Source organism: Chrysemys picta, chromosome 25, assembly GCF_011386835.1.
Source record: "Chrysemys picta bellii isolate R12L10 chromosome 25, ASM1138683v2, whole genome shotgun sequence".
Taxonomy (NCBI): domain Eukaryota; kingdom Metazoa; phylum Chordata; order Testudines; family Emydidae; genus Chrysemys; species Chrysemys picta.
The window spans coordinates 10828999-10853701 of NC_088815.1; the positions used below are offsets into that span (position 1 = coordinate 10828999).

General features: G+C 57.8%; 1 protein-coding gene across 1 annotated transcript; it reads left to right on the forward strand.

Annotated features, from left to right (window-relative positions):
• The first annotated feature begins 4451 nt into the window (after nucleotides 1–4451).
• On the forward strand, nucleotides 4452–7258 carry LOC101952089 (insulin gene enhancer protein ISL-2-like). The gene is made up of 4 exons (XM_065578105.1): nucleotides 4452–4552; nucleotides 5230–5477; nucleotides 5854–6107; nucleotides 7055–7258. The coding sequence occupies exons 1-4, from the start codon at nucleotides 4452–4454 to the stop codon at nucleotides 7256–7258; spliced, it is 807 nt and encodes a 268-aa protein (XP_065434177.1).
• Nucleotides 7259–24703: the final 17445 nt, after the last annotated feature.

A 24703-nucleotide genomic window follows, 5' to 3' on the forward strand; every position in this document is an offset into this window, starting at 1 on the left:
CCTGAGCAACACTGCTAGGTACACCTATGTTTTAGGGGTAGGCCAGGCCTGACGCTTTGTGGGGAGATGAGCTTGTGAGGGAGGAGTTGGGCCAAGCAGACAGGACTGGGGCCACACCCTCAACAGCCAGGGACAGTTAAGGATGAAGGGGGATGTCACATTGGTTCAAGCCTTATATGGACTCCTGCTCCCCCTGGCAGTCCATGGAGGGACGTCTTGCTGTTCTGTGTTTGGACAGCCCCTCGCACACTTGGGTCCTGCTCCATGACAAGGGTACTGCAATACACACAATAGCCACAAATATCTGGGTTTTCATTGGTGGCCCACAAGACAGAGCCCCGGCCAGGCCCGCAGGAGACCTGGTTCTGATCCTGGCTGTGTGAATCAAATCGCCTTTTTTCCATACAGTGAGCTAGATCTGGGGTCACTGGAGGTTCTGGGTCAAAGGAGGAAGGCCCAAACCCCAACTAGCTAATCCGTCGGTAGGTGAGTGATCTCTGGGGGAGAGTCACCAGGTCCAATTCGCCTCTCACCAGCGTTTCATTCCACTGACCCCCCTTTCCAATGGACAATTCCAAGCAGAATCTGCTTCCTCCCCACCCCCAACCTAAATTCCCTTGAGGATCTGGGGCCAAATGCTGGGGGTGCACAGAGTGTCAACCTGCACCGAGCGTGGACCCTGCTGGGCCTCTCCGCTCATTCTCCAGCTGGGGAGGGATGCAGCTGGCGTGTGCTCAGATGGGCAGGAAGTAGGCCATGGATCGAGGAGGCTGGTGATAGCATTGCTTAGTAGGGCCGTGCCTTGGGACTGCAGAGCACCCTTCACTTTCTCTGGGAGTACCGGAGAAGGAGCACCTCAGTCTAGATCTGCAGCCTCCATGCTCCCCTGCAATTCCAGCTCTGGGCTCTCATGCAACTCTGCCAACGCACCTCTAGCATGGCCAAATCACTGCCCCTCGCTACTGACACCTCGCTTTTCCGACCCTGTGCCTCCCCTGGGAAGGCAGTCAAAGCTCGTGCTGAATCGTGAGCGATGCAATCCAGCAGCCACCGGGGCTACGCTGAGCCCGGCAAGACCCCCGCTTGTGGCTAGAGATGGCTCTGAACCGCAGCATCCGAACAGCCCAGCCTCTTGAAGCTCGGTTCCAGGTCACACATAAACCCAAACCTCATGCAGAAAAGGCCATCTTCACCCGGCTGATCCCCTTCCATCACGCCATGAGACGCCCCGTTGCATGACGACCTTAGCAAAGTCCTTCCTCGTCTTCCTCCCAAACTTTTCCAACCTCCCCCCCACCCCCCACACGCATGCCTCTCTGAATGACTCACTGGAGCCGAGGGCTAATAATGAAATTGATTTAATATTCAGAGGTTGATCTGTAACAAGCAAAGGACATTCTCCCCTCCCTCCTCCATCTCCCCCCCACCACACAGTGCAGACCAGGTAATTAAAAGCAGGCTGGGATTCAGTCCCGCTTGGTGATGGATGCATATGCTAATGAGCAGAGAGAGGAACGCCTAGCAATTTTCTCCTGTACTTTAAGTCTCTGTGTCCGCCCCCCTCCCCGCAATCCACCTCTTGCTTTGCCTAATTCCAATAAAGGCAGGAGGGGCTGAGGCGTGGTTTTAATTTGCAAGGCAAAGAGAGCGCCCCATTATTTATTTATATTAATCACCGTGACCGTCCTGACGGTGCCTTTAATCAAAGGGGAGAGGCGCCCTTCGCCGCTCTGATTTGGCCTCTTTCTGTCACCCAGGGGGTTGCTGGAAAAAGTGAAAGCAGAGACAAAAAGCCACTTATCACTTCCCCCTCCTTTGCTTTGTCCTGGATCAGCCACGGTAAATACCAGGGCAGGGCTGGGATCACCCCTTCTCTGTCCCTTGCCCCCTAAAGGTCAGTGCAGGATCCGGATTCTGTTCCATTGCAATCAGGTCACCGGCATGAGTTACCAGCGACAACCACAAACTGACCACGTCAGCCACTCACCCTCTCTGCTTGTGCGGGGACCCACACTTCAGATTCTGTTGTCCATTCCACGACTGCAGGATTTATGGAGCCCCTGGACTGCAGGATTTATGGAGCCCCTGGAAGCCGGCAGCTAGGGAGCCAGAGAGAGCCCCAGGGTCTGTCTCCATCCAGTAGCCTCAGTAAAGAATCCCCTTTATATTCACTACAGCCTCCTCCTGCCTTGTCTCTGCTGCAAGATAAGCCACATGGCCAAGCAGGGGGACGATGGAGGGGAGAGAGACAGCTCCAGCAGGAAGACTGAATCGGAACAAAAATCTGGCTTGTTTCAAAGCCCAGAGGCTCAGGCCCCCGGACTAGCGTGGGCTCGGCCACACTTGCCAAACAGTTCAGTTCCCAGTTAGGCACTTCCGTGAGCCAGGCGGATTTCCCGGAGCGCTCAGCATTGCTGGCAGTGGGAGCTGCTGGGTATTGGTCACTGTTGAAATTCAGGCCCCTTTTTGACCTACCTCCCGGCCGCACGGTAAAGGATCCATTGGGATGGATTTAGGCTGGTTTGACGTTGGATCTGGGTCCTGTCCGCTGCCATGGTTGCCATGTCAGGGTTGTGCCAACCCGGCAGAGCTCGCCAACAGATGTGTCCCTCTCTCGCTTGTATTTTATGGGTCTCTCTATTTCTGCCCAAGGCCCATAGAATGGGGCTCCACAACTGTCATCTCTGGGGAAGTTTCTGGTTCGGTGGGGGGGGGGGCAGTTCATACACCATGGCGATGGGTGCAGTGGGGAACGAACTCTGAACCTGAGGAGGTGAAGGGAGCTTGGACTGCAAAGTAGCTTAAAGTCAAGGTTGCGGTCTTCCTCTGGAGCAGTGCCACTGTGGCCACCGAAAACGACCTCAGGAGGTGTGAGGCACGGTTAGAGAGCGCCTCGGCAGCTGGGTATCGCCGGCGCCCCGTTGACGTCAGCGGGGCCGTCTGAAACCAGCGGGAGAGGTGGCCCAAGGCCGGCAGCAAGAGGAGTCGAAGCATTGGGCCGGGGGTTTCTAGACCAGAACGCAAGGAACGGGGCTGGCGGCGCAGCCTAAGGATGCTGGCGGGGAAGGGGAGTGACGTTCGTGCCGCGTGAAGGGTAATTTTCCTAAGAGAGAGGCAGCTCGTGGTGTCTCCTTAATGAAGGGGCGGGCGGCCTGTCAAGGAATTAACCTAACAGATGGGGGCCGAGTGGGTATAAAGGGGGGCTGGCCCCCCATGGACTGTCAGGGAGTGAGACGGGACAAGATCGGGGAATGAGACAGGAGAAAGAGCCAGGCTGAGCGAGAGAAAGCGAAGAGCAAAGCCAAAGAGAGGGAAGGAAGAGGCCAAAAGCAGGAGAAGCAGAGAGGGCCGGGGAAAAGGAAGGAGAGAAGGTGGAAGAGAGAGAGAAGGGAAGAGCTGAAGAAAGGAGGACAGGATGGAGGCGGGAGAGGAAGAAGTCTAGAGGAGAGGGCAGGGAGCCGGCCTCATGGAAGGGGGGCCGGAGAGATTCCACCCGTCTGGGAAGGAGGAGCGGAGGGCAGGCCAGAGGGTCTGTGTGCCCAGCCGTGGGGAAGGCTCCCAGGGTAAGTGACCTGATAACGACCACGGACGGGTTGCGTGGCTGGGAATCAGGTTCCATATGGCACGGAGGAGGTAGAGTTCTGGCCTCAGGTCCCCCAAGCCACTGGGAGGAAACACCTCCGCCTTTGGGCAGCAGCAGGGGCCAGGTCTGATCCCACCCCCACCCCACAGCAAGGGGGTCCAGGGCAGGTGCGCCCCAGAGCCAACTTCCCCCTGCCGTTGAGACTCAGCCCCGCTGGGGGGGGGGGGAAGAGGGCAGCTCCGTCTCCAAGACTCCTAGAGCGTCCCCAAGGGGCCAGGCAGCGCCCAGTGTGTGTGACGGGGACGCCTGTCCACTAGGCCCAGCAAACTCACGCCACGGAGGCCCCCGGCTGGTAAAGATTTCCAGTGACAGACGAGCTGAGCTGGGATTCAGCCAGCAGCTTCTTCCCAAACCTGTTCAAAAAGAGCCATGAATCCATCTTCTTCCAGCGCCAGACAGCTCGGGCGGCGGTTCAGGGGACGGCTCTGGCTGGTTCTTTTAGCGGCACAGTTTTGCTCCTCCCCGCTTAGCCCGATCCCCCCGGTCCTGCCTTGTGGAGAGGAACGAGGGTCTAGTAGTTAAGGCTAAAGAGAGGAGATGAAGATGTGGCAGATGGCAGGCTGAGAGGGGAGCGGATTGCTCTCTGGCAATACAAGGGCTCTCTCGCGCTCTGCGTCTGTGCAGCACCTAGCACCAGCGGGTTCTGCTCTCAGTTGGACCCGTCGGCGCCCCGGTTCTCGTGGGGCGTGGCTGCTAAATGCAGGCTCCGGTGCCGTTCTCTCTAGGCGCCAGGCCGGTGTGTGCTGGCTGTGGGGGGAAGATCAGAGGCCCCTTCCTGCTCCGCGTGGCGCCCGACACAGAGTGGCACATGGGCTGTCTCCGCTGCAGCTGCTGCCAGTTCAGCCTGGCTCACAGCCCCACCTGCTTCCTGCGCGACGGCAGCGTTTACTGCAGAGCCGACTATCTCAGGTAAGGCCCCGCCTCGTGTGTGTGTGTGGGGGGCCTGACCCTTGGGCCTCCTGCTCCAGCCAGCTCATTTTAACCTCTGTGGAGCAGCCACTAGGGGGCGACAAAGCCCCAGGTCAACCCACAGAACAGGTGCATGATGGGTAGCGGCTGGCTGAGCTGCTCCAGGACCATGTCTCCACTGGGGCCATCCCCATGGCGCCCCCTGTTGGTGGTTCCCACGCTGCGGCACTGAGCTGTCATGGCAGGCGGGCATCCTCCATCGATTGGGCGGCTGAGAACCGGCAAACTCGTTGTGCCTGGGCCAGTGCGTTCCCACGCTGGTTTGAAATGGGGCGGGGGGGGAGAAAAACCACCTTGCGCAGATGCTGCCGGATGGTCAGAGGCTGGGCGACCAACGGCCTGGGGCTCCCCTCGAAGCCAGCCTGGGGGAGGCCCGTGGGATGTGGGCAGGACCCGGAAAGGGCTGGTGTAAATCCCTCTGGCTCTACGGATGTCATGGGAACGAGGCTAAGCAGCTGGCCTCTTGCCCCTTGCCCAGGTGGAGTTGCTGCATTGGGCTCCCTCGCCACCCCCATGCCCATCTGTGCCAGGCTTACGGAGGTGAACTCCCTCCCGCTATGCACCCCATGCCCATCTGTCTGAGCATCCCCTTTTCTCTGCCCTCCTCTCCCCTGCAGGCTCTTCTCCACGAGATGCACCCGCTGCCGGGAGACCTTGCTGCCCTCTGACCTGGTGTTGCGGGCACGAGGGGCTGTATACCACCAGGCCTGCTTCTGCTGCTCCCTCTGCCAACGCCGGCTGCTGCCCGGCGAGCAGTTCGCTCTGCGGCCGGACGGCTTGTACTGCCCCATGCACCAGTGGCCAGGGCAGGAAGGGGCAGGGGCGGAGATCCCGGAATCAGCATGGACCAAGTGGCACCGGTCAGGTAGGCTCTGGGCCGGGTCGCTTGCACAGAAGGGGGCTCCCCGTGGGTAGCACTAGAAGAGGTCTTGGTACAGACCCATGCTGAGTTACCCAGGCATAGCCAGGCAAACCCAGTTAAGAGCAAGGCGGTGGGTTTGCCTCACCGTACATACTCCCACGGGGCAAGCTCCGTCGGCGCACGCTGCAGGGGGAGACCATGCGGCCGGGAGGGTATTTCACAGAGGAGCCGGCCAACAGCTTCCCGTCTCTGCTATCCGGATTTGAACTAGGCCCCTCCACTCCCAGTCCCCCAACCCACGCTGAATTCCAGTGCACCAACGCTCCCCACTGCCCAGCCTGCTGGGGTCTAAAACTCCTGTCTCTTTCCCTGCCCCCAGTGATGGGCTCGAGCGTCCCCGTGGCCCAGGGCGGCTCCGGGAAGCTGACCCGCGTCCGCACTGTCCTGAACGAGCGGCAGCTCCAGGCCCTGAGCTCCTGCTACGCGGCCAACCCTCGCCCCGACGCCGGGCTGAAGGAGCAGCTGGTGGAGCTGACCGGCCTCAGCCCCCGCGTCATCCGTGTCTGGTTCCAGAACAAGCGCTGCAAGGACAAGAAGCGGAACCTCGTGAGCCAGCTGCAGCCGCCGCCCCTGGTAAGAAGGACGTGCAGTCCGTCCCGTGACTGCCCGGGAGACCGGAGAACAGAGAGAGCCACAGGGTCTGTCTGTGTCCAGGAGCCTTGAGAGAAAATCCCCTTTATAGACACTGCAGCCCCAGTCCGGTCTCTTCTCTGCCACAGGGACGCTGCAGGAGAAGCACCGTGCCATCCCCATCAGGAATGCAGCAGCATCTGGTTCACTATTGAGTGTGAAATCGTCACTACTTACACTAGTGAAATGAGCCTTGCAGGATGGCTTCTCCATTCAAGGTCCCTTTGTGGGGTCACAGCCAGACGTGGCGGGGTTTGGAGTGCAAATCCTGTAAGAGAAGGTGTAAATCGGGGGGGGGGGGGACCCCAGGGAATCTAGGTTTGCAAACCTCACAGGCTATTGTGTGGGTTCCAGGTTGTGAAACTTTTTACCTGGGATTTATGCCAAGGGAAGGAAGATTCAAAGGAAAACTCCTGCAACGTTTGAGCTGTGCTCCGTGTAGTAACCCTCCACCTTTATATAGTGCTTTTTATCCCTACAGCGCAGAGCACTTCTCACAGGTGGGAGACCCCATTTTACAGGGGAAACTGAGGCACAGAGCAGGGTAGGGAACTTGCTTAGTGGCCCAGCCAAGAATAGAACCCAGGAGTCCTGGCTTCCAGGCCAGTTCTCCCGTCCACAGGCTATTCTGCCGCCCAGCCCGGCCCTGTCCGGCCCAGCCCAATCGGAACTGGTGCTCGTATTAAAGCCCATCCAAGCTTGAATCGATTTGTCCTCCGTGCGATGCCCCCGTGGCGATGAGCTTGGTCTCACGCCACCCTCGGCCAGTGAGAGCCAAGCGCTGAGGCGCTTTTGTGGAGACATGCCCGCGGGGCATCGGGCTGAGCCCCGCCAACTCGTTTCAGGGATGGTAACATCACCTGGCCTTCCTCTCTCTGGTCTCGCCGCAGAGCCTGCAGGGTGCCGTGGGGACCCGGATGGTGGCCGCCAGCCCGCAGCCCCAGGACGAGGCGTATGCATGGAGTCCGGTGGAGGTTCAGAGGGGCAGGCCCTCCTGGCAGCTGGTGAGCGGCACCGAGGAGGCAGGTTTCTCCCAGCTGCTGTGGCTGACGGACCCGGAGCAGCTCGGCTGGGTGGACTCCGTTCTCCGCTAGATTCCTGAGCCAAAGTCCAGCGGAGTCAATGGAAGGGCGGGGGGGTCCAGTCCAGTGACTTCCGTGAGCTTTGGGTAGGCCCCGTCTATACCGTGTGGCTTGAGGGGTAATTCACAGACCCCCACCCCCCGGCCCGCCACATCCACTGGTCACGGTGAGTTATAGAGACACGCCCCCTCCCCCGCCTTCCGCGTGCTGCAGGCCCGGTTGGGTCCAACTGTACGGACCTTGTGGGATTGCACCTGAACTTGCTCCCTCCCCGGCCAATGCCTGTGGCTTCCCCAGCATGCTGCCTTGGGACAGCCTCCCCATCCCTGCCTCTGCTCCCTCCGCCTCTTTCCAGAGGGGAGGCCAGACCCCCCCCAGCAGAGCCCACCAGAGGCAGTGACACTTCGCTGCAGTCCAGGGAGATCCTGCGCATTTACACCAGCTGAGGATCCGGCCTGAATGAACGGGAATGTTTAGCTCTGGGTCCCGCCGGGGTCTGGAGCAGGGGGCCAGCTCACAGCACTTCCTCCTGGCCTGGGATGGCCCAGCAGGCACCTACCTGCTCTGGTTCTTTGCAGTCATTGGTTCTGGGTACGTCTACACGGCAAGCGCAAACCCACTGCAGCGAGTCTCAGGATCCCGCTACGGGGCCGGGACTCTGTCCCCAGGTTTTGCAGCTCCAGCCCCAGCCCCAACACCTACACGGGTGCCATAGCCCCGGGCTGCAGCCCTAGGCTCCGAGACGTGCTGCCATGGGGCTCGGCTTGCTGTCTAGACATCCCCTCTGAGACCACGATCCTGCAAGAAGATTCCCATTTGGAGGACCTTATTTAGTTAATTTCCCAGCGACAGACCCTTTGTCCCCACAGCCTCAGTCCTCCCTCCCAGGCTCTTTTTCAGCCCTTCCCTGGGTAACTTGGGGTGCTCCCTGCCCTGTAGAAAGCAGCAACTCCCAGGGCTGGATCCCTTCTCCGGCATCTTCCTGTCTCTCCCCCATTTCTCAGCCTCTCCCTTATCTATCTCAGAGGCCTGATGGGGTCACATGACCCCTTTTCCTCACCTGGGCAGGCCAGTTATCTGTGTCACAGGTGAGGCCGATGCCCATGTGTCTCTCCTTAAAGGGCCAGCTCCCTGGTCTCCCTGCCCCTCTGCTCCACCAGAGCAATGAACCTCTCTGGCTGTTTTACGTGCATCTCAAGAGGAGGGTAGGATGAAGGACCCTTTTTGAAACCTAGCTGGACCGTCCTGTGCTCAGGCTTTGGGAGACTTTGAGCAAATCACAGCCAAGTGGGGGATTCACAGGGGGGCAGTTTGCAGGGTCAGTGCAGATATTTGGGGGCAATGGGGGTGTGGTTGTCTGGGGGGTTGCAGGGATTGGGGGGAGGGTGAGGTAAGGCGGGGAAACATCGAACCAACTACCCCTCAAAGAAAACTTAAAGGCAGGCCTGATGGCACGGCCTACACCCACACCCTGCTGCGTGAGCGGCCGGCCTGGTTAGCTTCTGTGACGGGAGTGCTCGGCCTCTGGCTAGGTGTAAACAGAACAGGTGACACGGGCAGCGCTCAGGACCACGCACCGTTGTTCCGGGGTCAGTAGCACCAATAAAACGTCTTGTGTCCTGCGAATGGGCTCCCTCTGTGTCGCTCCTTACGTCAGCCTTTGTGAGTGAACGCACCCCCTCTACCCCCAAGGCCCTGTTAGTGACACGGACGGTAATAACCTCCTCCTCTAGCGCGTAATCCTCTGGCAATCCTCTCAATGCCAGACTCACGAGAAAGATAATCCTCCCAAGCCCGGGCTCCCTCTTGCCAGCGCAGGCGTTAATGAGGCTGGAGGCCAAGCGTAATCCCGCCCAGCATCCACTAGGTGTCAACCCACTCAGTTGGATGGCAAACGTAGCCGGGCTGCGGATTTGGGGCCAGGGCAATTTGCTTGGAAAGCTGGTTTGGGAGAGTTTATTAATTCAGGAAAGGAAGCGGAGCCTGGCTTGGGTCCCGCAGGGGCTGCAGAATAGACTCATCACCGAGTGAGGGGGGGCAGGGAGGAGGAAAAAAGGCAGGCGCTCGGCTTTTCACCCCATCGGAAAAGCCTCTTTAGACGACCAGCTCTGTGGAGCAGGGACTGTCTTTGTGGTATGCGTACAGCACCTAGCACAATACTGTTCTGTCTGGGTTCTTATACCGCACCCGTCCCTGGACGATCAGAGCATTAAGCACTTCTGTTGTGTGTGGCTTGTTCGTTCTCTCGTCCCCTAGCACAATGAAGCCCCGATCCTTGACTGGGGCTGCGAGATACTACAGAGATAATAATTAATCAGTAATAATGGAAGGGTATCAGGGGGTAGCCGTGTTAGTCTGTATCTACAAAAACAACAAGGAGTCTGGTGGCACCTTAAAGACTAACAGATTTATTTCGGCATAAGCTTTCGTGAGTAAAAACCTCACTTCTTCGGATGCATAGAGTGGAAGGGGGTGTTCAAAGGAGCCTCAGAGAGATGTATCTCAATGGGATTTGCTTGTCTAACTCCCTTAAGCCCTTTTGGAAAGCCCAGCCCTATATTATTATTACAGTCCCCACCACCGCTGGTACTGTGGTGCAGCAGCTGCCCTCCTCCCCAGAGGCAGCTGCATTTCTGCAGCCCGGTGATGCCTACGCGGACGTAGCGCTATGGAATGAGCCGTTTGATTCTAGACACCAGTTGTTATCCCATCGCCGCATTGGGTTCAGCTTTATGTGCCGCTGAGTTCCCAGCTCGGGGGCCGGGTACCAAGAGTCAGTAACTCGCTTCGGCATCTGCCATGTAGCAACAACCTCAGGGCCCATCTTTACAAGCGCAGCCTCGAAAAGGAAGAATCTATCTTTGCCACTAGGGGGCAGCACGACTCCAACAAAGACCCCCCAAATAAGCTCTACTGGAAAGGAAACTTTCTTTCATGCAAAAAGATGAGGCCGTTAGTGCACCCAAGCTGCAATGACCCTGTAATCTCCCCCCTTGCTGGGAATGGTGGCGGGAAGAGGTATCCCCAGACCCTGCTTCCTGGGATGCGGTTTAATCTGGGCACTGATCGATGGAGGAAGGAGTTAAAATGGAACGAGACTGGGGGGACGGAAGTGTCATTAATCCTGGTGCCTGTCACTGCAGGTCTCTTATGGGGTGACAAAATGTTGCATCAGTTCTGTAGAGATGGGATGCAGCCAGGGTACGAGAATGCGGCCTGTCATCGATCGATCCATCCATCCCTCCATCCACCCCGCACCCGTCCTGGTGTTAGCTAAGAGAAGAAATACTGTAGACATGAAAAGAATTCAGTTCCCAAGCAGCAGGCCCATAGCCTGCCAAACCACAGTGTGTGTGTGTGTGTGTGTGTGTGTGTGTGTGTGTGTGTGTGTGTGTGTGTGTGTGGTGTAGGGATGTGTGCGTCCAGCATGTGCGTGCCATGGCCATGTGTGGTGTATGTTTGTCGTAGGTATGCCTGCCTGGGATACGTGCGGTGAGTGCGAGGCATATGTGTAGCATGTATGTGTGTGTGCTTGGGTCATGTGTGTAGCTAACATGGGCTGGAGAATTTGATGTGAAATCGCACGGGCGCTCCTTGCCCTGCGGCAGTGCCCTGCATTTCCAGGCCGGATCGATCTGTTCTGTGCCCCTGACCCGCCTTGCCCTGGAGCCGCCAGATCTTCCTTGACCCCGGGCTGCCAGCTGGGACAGCGCTTCTCTCCTCCGCTGCTGCTTCCCCCACCAGCAGGAAGGATGGGGGCCCCAGAAACATCCCAACCGAGCACCTGCTCCTCCTTGTCCAGGCTCCCCTGCCCGGCAAGTCCTCAGGACCCCAGCTGAGGGGACAGAGGAGTGCCTCCAAGCTCAGGGGAAGGGGAGGGCGGGGAGTCCTTTCGCAGATCCAGACGCTCCAGCCCCCCCCCAGGATTTCCTCTCCAGGAGCAGGCTGTGATTAGCAGGTTGCTGAAACTTTCCTGCTGCACCAGAACAGCATGTTAAAGAGCCCGGGGCCCTGGGAGGTGTATGGCTCAGCGTCCACCCTGGAATAACAAGGAGGAGAGGCAGAGATCACAGCGCCAGTGAGGCTAAAGGAAACCAATTCACATGCTTCCCCCCAGCAGGCCTGACTGCAAACTGCTCACCCCTCCCGGGCAGCCCAGCCTTCAGGGGGGACTCAGCCATCCAGGCTGTAAAATGGGGCTAATAAGTCTGACCTATTAGGCTATGAGCTCTCCCACAATGGAGGCCCTGATCTCAGCCAGGGCCTCTCAGTGCCACTGTAACACAAGGAAAAACTCAGAGGGGGGCTGATTCGGGGAGCTCTGGTGCAGCGGCTCAGCCCGCTGGCCAGCTGGCCTAGTGGTCAGGCAGTGGCGTCACAGGTCTTTCCAGTCTGCCTGTCCTGGAGGGGCCTTGGCAGGCTGTATATAGCAGGCCTCCGTCTCTCCTTTGTGTCCCCTCTTTGGGGGTTCGGGCACAACAGAGGGGAGTGAGAGCAGGGGAGACGGCCCCAGGCTTCCCTCTTCACCGGTCCCGACCCAGGGCCCTTAAGGGGTGTTGCAGTGGCCGGACCACTCATTGGTCCACCCCAAATTACGGTCCCTGCTGGGTCACGGCCTACCGGGCTCTGGCAGGGGTGTGGTCACAGTCTCAGTATCTGCTTCATCTGCTGGGACAACAGTCCCTTTCTTCTGGGCCTCTGGGGGGGTTCTTGGCTCCAAAGAGATCCCTGGATTCCTGCTCCCGGAGCGGCCTAGGCAAGGGGGCAGTCACTCTGCTCCCGTGCACCCTGTCACTGGGCTAGAAGTGCCCTTTTAAACTGTCCCTCTGCCCACCCCATGCCCTGCAGCTGCTGAGGGGCAGGGTCACTGGGCGATGGGCCAGAACAACGAGCGAGAACCTGGTTCTGAGCTCGCTACGCTCAGGGTCGGTCCATTGACTTCAGGAGTTGCACCAGCGTCAGTGAGAGAAGAATCAGGCCCTCAGGATCTGGCCGATAGAGCAATAGCACCAGACACATGCTGGCTGGGCAGGGCTGGGTTTAACTTCGGCCACACATGGAATCATAGAATCTCAGGGCTGGAAGGGACCTCAGGAGGTCATCTAGTCCAACCCCCTGCTCAAAGCAGGACCAACCCCCAACTAAATCATCCCACGTCTCTTCCCTGCCATGCTACCGAAGTACGTAGCCCTAAACTGAAACGGGGAGCCCGGGTCTGCCTGGCTGGGTGTGCACACAAACGGGTGTGCGGGAGTTTTCCGACACCAGTATACGGGGGGGGGGGGGGCTGATTCTTGACCTACTGTAAAACATACAGCCGCACGTGTACATAGACAAGCACACACATATGTGGATCCTGCAGGGACCAAATGCACACGCAGTGCTTACACAGATAGAAGGAGGTATGAGCATTTGCTGTATGAATACACACACATACACACACACGTGCACACGCACAGAAGCGCACACCCATGGAAACAGGACGAATACAAACTGCAGAGAGAGCAGTTCAAGCAAACACACTCCACCCCCAGGGATACAAGGTGGGGATGTGAGTTCTGGAGGGGTTGTCTTTGGGTTTCCAGTATTTAGGTTTCTGTTTTTTTCATAGGTGTTTTCTGGGGAGAAGTTGGCGGCAGGGGCGGGGGGCAAGGGAGGAATCAAACAGGCTTGGGGCGTCTCAGGGTATTTTGGTTCCTGGTTGGTGGCAGAAAGGGCCCCGGAAAATGCCATGCTTTCTGGGTATGTTTGCAGAGCCTTAAAGCACGCGTGGCAATCCAAAGGCAGGCACTTCCCAGCACAACCTGCACCCATGTATGGACACACACACAGACGCACTTCAACGTCGCTCCCAGCCCATTGCTCCGGGCGTGCGTGGGCACATCTGTGTAGTGGGGCATCAGAGTATTTTTGTGTGGCTCTGTGAAGTGTGTATTTGCAGGTGGCTCTGTGCGTGTGTATCTGTGTACACGTCTGGGTGTGCGACTCTGCTGTGGTGGGTCGTGTGTGTTTGTGTGCGTGTGTGGAGCGCCGCAGGGGTGCATGTACATATAGGTCTGTGTGCATTTCTGCAGGTGCGTGTGTGTGTTTGTGGCTCTCTCTGTGTGTTGCGGCATGTAAAATATAGATCTGGGTGTGCCTCAGTGTGTATGGCTGGGCTTGTGTGGCTGTGTATTAGCCTGTGTCGTGTGTGTGCTGTGTGTGTCTGGATGGATCCTTTGTGTGTTTATGTGTGTCTTGGGGAGTCCATGAGTGCCTGTATCTGTATGTCTAGGTGTATGTCTGTATGTCAGTGTGTATGTCTGTGTGTGCATGTGTCTTGGTGTGTACACTTTCTGTCTGTGTGTCCCACTGTGTACATCTGAGTGTCTGTACATTTTGTGTCTCAGTGTGTTTGTGTGTGTGTGTGTGTGTGTTGGCACTTACATTGCATGTCTGTGGGTGTCTCAGTGTGTACATCTGCGTCTGTATGTCTAGGCATGTGCTGGTGTGTCTGTGCGTGGCATGGCGTGTACACTGTATGTACTGTGTGGCGTGTCTCGCTGTGTCCATCCGTGGGTCTGTTCCTGTCCCACCTCCTCCCCGGCTCTTTGGGACCAGGGTCCTCCCTGCCCAGCGCCGAGGGCCGGCAGTGCTGGCAAGGATCCTAATGAATTCAGCGCTGTCCTTTAGATCAAACAGCTGGATGAAAAGGTGTTTTTCAGCCCCCTCTTTATTCCACCAGCCTCCCCCGCTCCCCCCGCTGCCTGTCGCCCGTAAAAACAGCTTGTTAGCAGCTGCAGCTTCAAAGGTCCCTCAGAAAGGAGACTGCTGGGCATGGGGGGGGGGCCCCACTGGGGCTGATCTGCCGTCTGTCCCCCGCTCCTGACAGGTCCCCCCACCCCCCAGCCTCAGCCCTGCTTGCTAACAGCACCTGAACGCAGCCCCTCGGCTTCTTCAGACAGTGTCGGGCCTGGTCCCCCACATTTGGGATCACTGCCCACCTGCTCCCATGCCCGCTCCGTTCCCCTCCTGCCATGGGCTGGCCCCCCTCTTACTCTCTCCTCTCCGCGCCCCCCCCCCCCGAGATATCAGTGCTCCGGCCGGCCAGGGCCATGAGCGGAAGGGCTTTGGGTGGGGTGGAGAAGGGGCTGGGATTAGCAGGCTGCATGGCCCCCAGGCTCCCCTGGGAGAGCCTGTGGGGTGACCGCCAGCCGTGCAGGCTGGCAGCAAGGGAGACCAAGGGAACCACCAGGTCTGGCAGGGTCCAGCAGCCTCGATGTCTTCCCTGCAGCCCAGCCCTGTTGCTGAGGGGAAGAGGGGTGGGATCGGGGAGGAGGGATCCATTCTCTATGCCCCCCCCTTGCTCCCAAAGCAACAGAGCCGTCCCCTCCCATCTCCAGCTCCCAGCTCCACACGGCTCCCAGGATTGAAACCTAATTACAACCCCCAGGCCGGGGCAGCAGATGTCAGCAGCTCAGCTGCCCATATCTCCGTTCCTGATCTTAATGGCTTCTCTATGGAGACGGAAGGCCGGGGGCTGGCTGGGCCCAGGGAAGGCTGGGCTGCATGGGGGGCCGTCGGCCCTGGGCGCACCCAGCGGGCCCCAGCCCTGGGAGGTTTCCCCACTGAGCGCCCGAGGTTAGTGCTTATCTTCCCAGGTGCTGGAGACAAGCACACCCAGACTCAACGCCACCCCCAGCCAAAAACACCCTCGCACACACATAGATACAGTCACACCCATGCACAAACACGCTCCCCCAGATACAATCATCTACAAACACCCACCCACAGACACAATCCCAATCACACCCACACAGTCACACACACACATAGACACAGCCACGCACACAGACACCACCACACATGCACACCCACACACAAGACACAAACCTCCACACCACACACGGACACCGAGCGCGCACACACACAAAAACATACCACATCAACATCAATACATCCAGACACACCGCATACATGGACATATAGAGTCACCCCTAGATAAAGCCAGAGAGATACAAACACCCCCTACTGCCCCCAGAGACACCGAGCCAGACTCACTGCGTGCACACACGCACACACACTCACACACACGGACAGAGCTGCTAGTGCCCCTGATACTGCAAGACCCAATCCCTTTGCATGGTGAGGGCTAAGCAGAGAATGCCCAGGGAGCACAGAATCCTACATCATTAACACAACAGCTTCCCCAGCACCTGTCCCCCTGTCCACTGGCCTGTGCTGGTCTGGCGGATCAGGGTACATGGCTCTCCCTTCAGCTCTATTTCCCTCCAGGAAAGCAACAGCTTCTCTCACTGAGTTGGCTCCTTAGTGGGTTAGTTCAGACCCACCACTGTCTATTCTGCTGCCCCTAATTGAATCCAGAGGCCCCATCCAGTGTTAAAATAGATGAGAAATCCAACTGAGGTCCTGACGGCTGTGATCGTTACAGATCCAAAAGCGCTGGGGCCAAATAAGGGAGGTGTTAATCACCCTGGCACCATACCACTCGGTACCTACCAGGATTGGGGCCTAGAAACCCCTAATGTTGGGGTGGTCCGACTCTCTCCGGTGCCCCTCCAGGGCTGTGTCATCTTGGTTCATTCGATGTAAGCAATGAATTGGCGCTGGCTTGGGGCAGACCAAAGACCACGGAAAGCAGCACAAAGAAATAGCCGACGTCAAGAGCGGGTTGTTGTTGCGCGGTCGGAAACAATGTTTTGAACGCGTAAATCGTCGGGGAGAATTTTTCATCCCGTTCGGATTTTTTCCACGTTTTTTCGGCGAAAAGCCCCGAACGTCTCCGTTTTCCTAACCAGCCAGGCCCCCAGAATTCCAGCTGCTTTTGAAAAATGAAAGCTATGGGGGATTTTTTTTTTTTTTGGTTGAAAATTCAAAAAACGGCCATGAAAAAACGTGGGTGGCGGGACCTGTAAAATTCTCCCATTGTTTCTTGGCCAATACCCTTTTCCAACCAGCTCTGCTGTCTTCCTGGGGCTTTGGGTTGGGACTTTGAGCAGTGGGGCCTGTGGGTCAACAGTGGCCCAATTCTCTTCTCCCGCACCCCATGGCTTGATGGGAGTGACCCTTGACATTGACCAGAGTCAGAGAGTGGAGAATCAGTCCCTTTGGTTCCCCTGTCTCCATCCTTCTCTATTTCCTCTCCTCCTCTCATGCTGCCATGGCCCCTTCTGCCAGACGGCTGCACCGTTGACCTCTGGTCATTAGGATGCTGATTGCAGGGCACGGATTCTGTTGGCTTCATTTTTCACAGAGGAAAATAGATTAGGGAAGCCAGCTCCTCCCCGGGGTGAGATAGCAGCAGAGAACGACAAGTACAGGCCTTTCTAAACCCAGCCCTTGGCTTGGCCTCAGTCGATTCGGCCCCCGCAGCCCCCCGCTGCTCATAAGCCATGCCCAGCCCCAGAGCTCTGCAGCTGGGTCGATTCTCCCCTGATGTGCCTGTGAAAAGTCCCCCTGTGCAGCCCTGGGTGGAAACGTTTAACAAGGTTTTCGATTGAAGGCCAATCTATCACTGCACAGCGGAGAAGTCTGGGAGGAGGGCGCCCTGGGGACGTGGGATCAACACAAGCAGCGGGAAACGGAGCTCTCTCCTCAGCGGCTGCCTGCCCCCACTTCTTTATGGCTAGGAGGCCTATCTCATCGTAACAATTCCCTGGCTACTAAGGAACCTCACAGCCCCTTCTGTGCCGCAGGCCATGACCAGTCAGCTCCAGCTTCAGGGGGGCTGCCAGTAGCATGGCAAGAGAGTCTCTGTGAGTGGTTAGCAGTACAGGGTCTATGACACATGGATGAGCAATCTGATTCCAACTAGTAGAGGACAGGGGTGCCAAATACACACTGGGCAACTTAGTAAAGGCAACAAAAAATGATTAGGGGCATGGCAGAGCTTCCACAGGAGAGATTAAAAAGATTGGGTCTGTTCGGCTTGGAAAAGAGACGAGTGAGGGGGGATATGATAGCGGTCTGTCCAGTCATGAATGGATCATTTACTGCAACAGGGGGTCAGACTCTAGGAGCCTGTAGAGAGATGCAGAGCTATTCTGCTGGGTCATCCTTGTGCCTGGGGCTCGGCCCATACGCATAGATGCAGGGCACATCTGCTGACTCAGCCTGGCAGTCCAACCAGTGGGGCTCTATTAATTTCAACCCAGGAGTATTCAAGGGTTTAAGGCAGAGGAAAGTAGGGGCAGGGGGCAGAGAAATCCTGCATTAAAAATGCCCTAGATTAGGAGAAGGCTTAAGGTGAGAGTTATGTATTACTGTTATCTAGGTTAACAGCAGGTGGCAGAAAGCTTGGGTCAGGTCCTATGTGTGCTCACACACGTGCATGAGGGTAGGTTCGGCTCAGATCTCGCATGTGTGAGCATCTCTAGCTATAGAGGCGCTCAGCCTTCCCCAGCAGGAGGCGTTGCAGGGATCGGTGCAGGAGCTTTGGCCACAGGGGAGCTCCAAGCTATTCCAGCCCCAGGTTCCCCTAGCACGAACAAAGAAAAAGATCCCCGAAGATCCTGCTGGCCTGTGAAATGTAACTAATGCCCTCGCCCACACCTCTCCCTCCCCTGTGCAATTGCCACAACTTCTCCTATGCAGATAATAATCCGGAAAATATTCCCCATTTCATTGCAGAACGTAAAGATATCACAGGGTCATTAAAACGCCATGAATATGGAAATGAAATCCACAGGCACCCAGGCAGATAATGGAGAGGAAAAGGAGCAGCAGGTGAAATGAAAAGGTACAAAGGTCACCCTGTCTTTGATGCACTATTAACCCTCCGCTCTGGGCGATCTCAAACAGGGCTCTGCAGTGACCCCGCCGGTCCGTGGGGCGGGGCGGGGTGGGGCGGGACGGGGCGGGGGAAGTCTCATCCCCTCCTGGCCTGTTGCTCAGTGACACTCAAAGCAGATGCTAAGGCAACCTTCTGTTCATCGCTCGTCAGCCGGAGCCACGGAAGAGGTGCATCTGCTGGGGACGCTCCTGTTGTCCGTTCCGGGTTCAGTCCTTGCAGATGGAGATCAGATGTGATGGCTCTCATATTAGTATCCCTTAGATCACAGCAACACTTCCCCATGGGGCTGTTTAAGCCAATGCAGTTGAGTTCCAGCCAAGTGGTTCAGTCTCCGTCAAAGCCACCCCAAAGTTATCCGGTCCAGGGAATCACACGTGTGCACCACGGATAACTGTGCACAGTCCCTTGGTCTCCATCCTGCTCGTGCAGCGGCGTGTGCGTGCACGCTCTCCTGTGCGCGTGCATCGTGAGGACACGGCTTGGGCGCCTGGCCTCGGGAACGGAGCTGGAGCGTGAGGCTTTTCCCAAGACACAAAGACCAGCCTGGGCCGCTCCCCAGAACCCACCTCCAAATCCCCTAGAATTTCTGCGGGGCTCTGGATTCCCGCTGTGCAGCTCGAGAGGGCTTCACTAGCCGGGCGCTTCACTAGCCGAGGAGAGGGCTCCACTAGTGGCCAGTTCAAAAGCAGCGTCCGTCTCCATTGCGCGGTGGCGCTCGGCGCTAATTTGGGGCTGCAGCTTTGCTGCGGGGCTGCCTCAGGGGAGCTCATTAGGGAGGTGAGTGACCCGGCACCGAGGCTCTCCCGGTCCTTCCCTCCCCTCCTGCTGCCGCCTGACAGACCCAGCTCCTTCCCGCCGCTTGCCAGCGGTGACACTGATGCAAGTCGCCAAGCGGGGGGGAAAAATGAATTGGAGCGGAGCCAGCCGGGGAACCACTATGCAAATGAGGTGAGGAAGGGGAGGCTCCAATTGGACCACTGCCCAAACCACCTAGAGACCAGGTCCCAAGAAGGTCTGGAGCAGATCACACGGCAGCTGGGCCCAGGGCATTCTGCAGCCACCATGTCTATGGTCTCACACCCCGGCTCCAGGAGCCCACAGAGTCACCGGGTGGCCCTAAGCATCCCCAGGAGGGACTGCGGCACCTGGCCTATAGGGCTTCTTGGCTTCCCTCAGTTCAACTCCCCCGCCTCCCGGCTGCCCAAACACCCAGCCTCCTCTCCACCCCCCTGCGCCACCCAACCTGGGCACTGGCTCCCCGCCTAGCTCCTCACCCTCCCCAGGGCGTGCGCCTCGGCCCTGCCCTTGTTCCCTTGCTCCCTACCCGCCTCAGCATCCTCTCCCTCTGCCACACCCTGCATCCCCCTTGCTTGCTTTCATCTAGGCACCTTCGTTCAGGGCACGTCTCTGCTTCGGGGGGCTCAGCTGCCAGGCTGCGAAGAGTGGCATAAACCTCTAGATAAACAGATAGGTGTGCATGGGGATGGATGGATAGATGGATGGATGTGTATGGGGATGGATAGATAGATGGATGGGTGTGCATGGGGATGGATGGATAGATGGATGGGTGTGTATGGAGATGGATTGGGGTGGGCAAACTTTTTGGCCCAAGGGCCACATCTGGGTATGGAAATTGTATGGCGGGCCATGAATGCTCACAAAATTGGGGGTTGGAGTGCGGGAGGGGGTGCAGGCTCTGGCTGGGGGTGTGGGCTCTTGGGTGGGGCCAGAGCTGAGGAGTTCAGGGTGCCGGAGGGGACTCCGGGCTGGGGTGGAGGGGTAAGGGTGCGGGTGGGGGGGGTGCGGGCTTTGGGGTGGGGCTGGGGATGAGGGATTGGGGGTGCAGGAGGGTGCTCTGGGCTGGGACTGAGGGATTCAGAGGAAGGGAAGGAGAAGGGGGTTGGGGCACAGGAGGGGTTCAGGGGTGCAGGCTCTGGGTGGCACTTACCTCAAGAAGCTCCCAGAAGCAGCGGTGTGTCCCCCCCCCCTCCAGCTCCTACGTGGAGGTGCAGCCAGGCAGCTCTGCACGCTGCCCTTTCCGCAGGTGCCACCCCTGCAGTTCCCATTGGCCGTGGTTCCTGACCAATGGGAGCTGCGGGGGTGGCGCTTGGGGTGGGAGCAGCATGCGGAGCCCCTTGGCTACCCCTACGCTTAGGAGCTAGAGGGGGGGGGGGACATGCCACTGCTTCTGGGAGCCGTGCAGAGCAGGGCAAGCCCCCAACCCCACTCCCTGGCTGGAGTGGGGCAAACCCTGGATCCCACTCCTAGTGGGAACTCGAGGGCCAGATTAAAACATCTGGAGGGCTGGATGCAGTCCCTGGGCCATAGTTTGCCCACCCTTGGGATAGATAGTTGTATATGGGGATGGATAGCTAGCTAGAGAAATGCGTGTCTCGGAGGACATACTTTCTCTCCTCTTTCAGATCTCCCCTTAAATCCAAATCCATCCTAGACTCCTTGCTCCCCTCACTTCCCCAGTAAGCCCCCTCACTCCCCCTCTCTTGCCTTGCATCCCTCTTACTTTGTCCGTTCCCGCTCCCCCAGCCTGGCTGCCCCCCCCAACGCTGTGACCCAGGGAGCGGCTCGGACTCTCCCTAGAGCCTCATTAGGGTTTGGCTGAAGAGGGAAGGAATCTGAGGAGGGAGGTGCGTTGGGATGTCCTCATCTCCTTCAGGTTGGCTGGAAGGTACAGCCGGGGCTTCTGGACTGGAGCCGTTCACCTGTGATTGCCTTATAGGGCTAGACTAAGAGATGCCCCAAAGAGGGCTCGAACCTGTATCGGCAGGATCAAACGCTCTGTGGATTGATTAACCAGCCATGAGTAGACATGTGCTGGCCTCTGGTCTCTCCTCAGCCTTTCCCATCAATCCTAATTGGGAGCAGCATCTCCCAGCAGCGCTGGGCTGTCAGTCAGCTCCTGCCCTCATGACTGAGAGCCCACCTGCACAGACAGTTCTGAAATGGAACTGGAGTCCCCCAGGGGCCTACAGAGAGAGAACGCTAGCGTCCTTTCATGTAGAAGCAGAGGGGAGGATGTGGCATCATAAGAAATATCCCTTAGATTCTGCAAACTGGGCTCGTCCGGATCTGGGCTTTTCGGCTCAGCCCATCCCAGAAAAGGAGCCGGGGGTGGAGCTCAGATCCAGCGTCCAAGCGTATTTACGTCCAGGGGTTTCATTTCAAGCCTGTCTCCTGCAGAATCCTGCGTCCAGCCCGCACCTTTTGGTCGAGCTGGGGCAGATCTTTCCGCACAAATTCTCCTCTTCCTCAGCACCCTCCCTGCCCTTTGCAGAAACAGACCAGGGAAGCCAAGGGACAGCGGCAGGGCCTCACGCTCACGTTCATCTCCTTGGCTCCCCAGGCTCTGCCTCTGTGCATTGGCGAAACAGACAAGATCACCTCCGCTGGGGCAGGGAGCTGGAGAAGGAGTCATGGCCTTCTTCAACCTCTCTTTGGGTGCAAGTGCTCAAGTAAGATTAATCCCTGATGTGCCGGAAGGAAGCAAGGAGCAAAAAGAAATTAGGAAGGGAAAGAGCGAGGAAGACAAGGTTGCATGCAAGTTCCTTGGGGCAGGGATTGCCTGGTACAGAGCTCCGCAACCATGGTGCAGGAGCTAGTGAGAGAGAAGAGAGATGAAAAGGAAAAGAGAAAGGAGAAATAGAGGGCAAGGGAGAGGGAGGAGGAAAGGGGGGAATTGGAGGGAGAAAGCTCCGAGGAGAAGAGAAAAGAGAGCACTGCAGACACACAGCCTGAAGGCTGCGTCGGCTTTAAGGGCCCTGCGTGTCAGGAGCTGGTTAATCTTTTCCTCCGCAGCGCTGGGTTGTTTTTATTAAGCGCGTTTCTGTGTCTGGTGCGTTCAGAGCTGTTTGTGCTTTGATTTGGATTCCGTCCCCCTGGGCGCCCTCCCCACGGTAGACGCGACAAAAGACCAGAACCGTCTGATAGCAGCATCTCTCCGCTTTCTTCTGCAAACCTCTCTGCTCCTCTCTCTTCCGCATAGGGTCCCCCCCCCACAACCTGTTTGCAGCGGGTATTTCCATTCAAAGGCAAACAGTTTGTGGGGATCCCCCATTCCATACACCCTGGGGGAGAAGAACTGCCCCCGTTGGGGTGGGGGACAGAGGGGGGGTGTCTCGCTACTCTGAGAAATGATGATGGAATGGTCCCTGGTGCATTAAACTCTCCAAAAAAAAAAAACTCCCCTCCCTTCCTTGGCTTCGGCAGAGCCCGGATACGTTTCAGAACAATGGAAGCTTTTTATCTCTGGGGAGAAAGATGGGGGGAGAAGAATAGATTCGTTCCGCTGCAGAACGAAATGTCAGGATCATCTGTGACTTGAAACGCAGCGATGGGAACAAGAAAAGCCCTAGGACTCTCCTCTAATGAGGGGATTTGAATCTCCTGTTGTTTGCCTCATCTTCTCTCATCCGGGGAGGGGTGGAGCTGGCTTTCTAGGGCAGGCGGGGTGGGGGCTACCACTGAATCCCCCCCACCCGCGGTAATCAGAGGAAGGGGGGAGGTTTCATGGGTACCAGTCACTCTTTCACCTCTGAGCTCATCTCAAGGGTCTGCCAGGCAAAGGTGAGCTGCTGCCCAAGAAACTTTCCTCCTCCTGTTCCCATGGAAACAAGGCACATACTTCTCCCCCCAAGTTCAGCCGTCTGGGGGCGGGCATCTGTCCTGCTGCATCCATCGCTCATCCCCTCGGAGCCTGGAGGGGAAAGAGAGCTCTGGGCGAGGGGGGGACGGAAAGACGCCACGCATGAGATCCGCTCCCAGCCACAGCAAACATGAGTGGGTCAGTCGGCTGGTCTCAACCCGTGGCGCCCGCTCAGAAAGCCATACGGGGACTCCCTCTTTGCAGCATTTGTGATGCCTGGATCAATGCTATGCAGGAAGAGCCCCCCCAGTCCCCCCCCAACACACTGATTGGAGCTGATGGAAATGAAAGGGCTTTGCAGCAGGGGGTTGTTGAGGGGCAGGGGGAAAACCGCTATTCCATGGTATGGGGCAGATGGGTTTGCACCCAAGCGGATGGGCCTCCTGCCTGGAAAGGCGAAGCCACTAGTCATAAGGAGAGTAGCACCGGCTGTTGCTGGGGATGGGCCAATCGGGTCAGGAACGGGGGTGCTGGAACGGTCTTTATAGTGGGGGTGCTGAAAGCCATTGAACCAAACAGTGAGCGCTGCAGGCGAGAGAGGCCGTGCCTTCGGTTGCTATTATTATCCCGCACCCCAGCAGCACCCCGTGTTCCAGTGGCGCCGCTCAGGAACCAGGCCCAGCCCTTCCGCACAAACTCCGGCTGCCAATGCTCAAGTCCCTCTGCTGCCTGTGCCCGGGTTAACCTGTGGGACGAGGGCTCAGTCAATCTGGGTTTTAGGCCTGTTTCTGCACCAGGAGCCCCGGCTGGGCTATTCCAAAGTATTCGATGCCGAGCTAACTCGGTTCCCAAGAGGAGTTTTACCTTTGGCTTCACTGGGAGCAACCTCAGCTCAAGACTGAGCGTTTGAGTCAATCGTGGGTGACGTGGGGTATTTGGTCTCGCCCACATGCCCTCTGTGAACGCCTCTCCAGCCAGCAGTGAGCTGGTATAAGGGTGTCCCCCCAGCTCTGGCCCCAGACTACAGCACAGGGTCTGGCATCGGGGCAGGCTGGGCATGTGGCCAGAATGCCCCGTCCCTGCTTCCCAAGGCCCTGAGGCTTAAAGCCACCTTTGCACAAGCCCCACGCCCAGGAATGGAGTCAGTGAGAACAAGGTCGAGGCTGACTGCAAAGGAGCTTTGAGATCCGCCGACGGAAGGCACCCGAGGAGTGCAACAGATTTGATGCACCGTGATCTTATCACAGACGTCTTTAAGCTGGATTGTCTCTAGCTCCCTTAATGACGGGCTTATTGGAACCCAGCGGAGTCACCACCTGGGTGCATTCTGCGCTCACGTCCCACAGGGCACACGGGCTGGGCGAGGCCCGGGGTTGCGTCTGTTCCTCTCGACAGGCAGCCGTTTCGTTTGCCCATTTCTCTTGATGAGCGGGGGGGGGGGGGGGTGAGGAGGCTGCTTAATGTCACTTAAAACCTCTAGCGACAGACAAGCAGATCCTGAAAGCGGTCTCCGGACGGCAGAAGCTGGTGTAGCAGCCTGCTTTTAGGCCAAAGATCCCCACGGTGGGCAAAAAGCCTCTGGAATGGGTTCGTTACTATTATTAACTGGTATGGCAGCAGCACCGGGGAGCTTCCTCCATGGGCCAGGACCCCCTCGGGCCGGGCACCGAACAGACAGAGCAAGAGATGGTCCTTGCCCCAAGGATAAGCCAAACAACGGGACTGCCTCTCTCTGGAGCTGTACAGCACCTGGCAGGATGGGGATCGGGACTGGGGCCTCCCGGGCTGCCGGCACACCCATAAGAGGGACTATGGCACTAAGCCCTCAGCTTGGGACCGTACAGAGAGTCTTCCTGGCTTGGAGCTGGCAGGTTTTCCATGCGAATGGCCGACACACACACAAACTCCCCGAGGCGGCCCAAAGCCACTAAGGGGGTAAATACGCCTCTTCTCCCCCAGCCTGGCTACATAGTGTGCTGCCCAAGGCTTATTTCAAAGAAAAGGGGAGGAGGGCGTGAGACTTCCTCTTCCAGCAAGCAGTCCTGGGCGGCTGGGGCTTGACAGG

Coding starts and splice junctions, on each gene's coding strand:
- LOC101952089 (XM_065578105.1), top strand. CDS start 4,452: ATGGGCTGTCTCCGCTGCAGCTGCTGCCAGTTCAGCCTGGCTCACAGC. Junction 4,553..5,229: donor TGCAGAGCCGACTATCTCAG/GTAAGGCCCCGC, acceptor TCTCCCCTGCAG/GCTCTTCTCCACGAGATGCA. Junction 6,108..7,054: donor AGCTGCAGCCGCCGCCCCTG/GTAAGAAGGACG, acceptor GTCTCGCCGCAG/AGCCTGCAGGGTGCCGTGGG.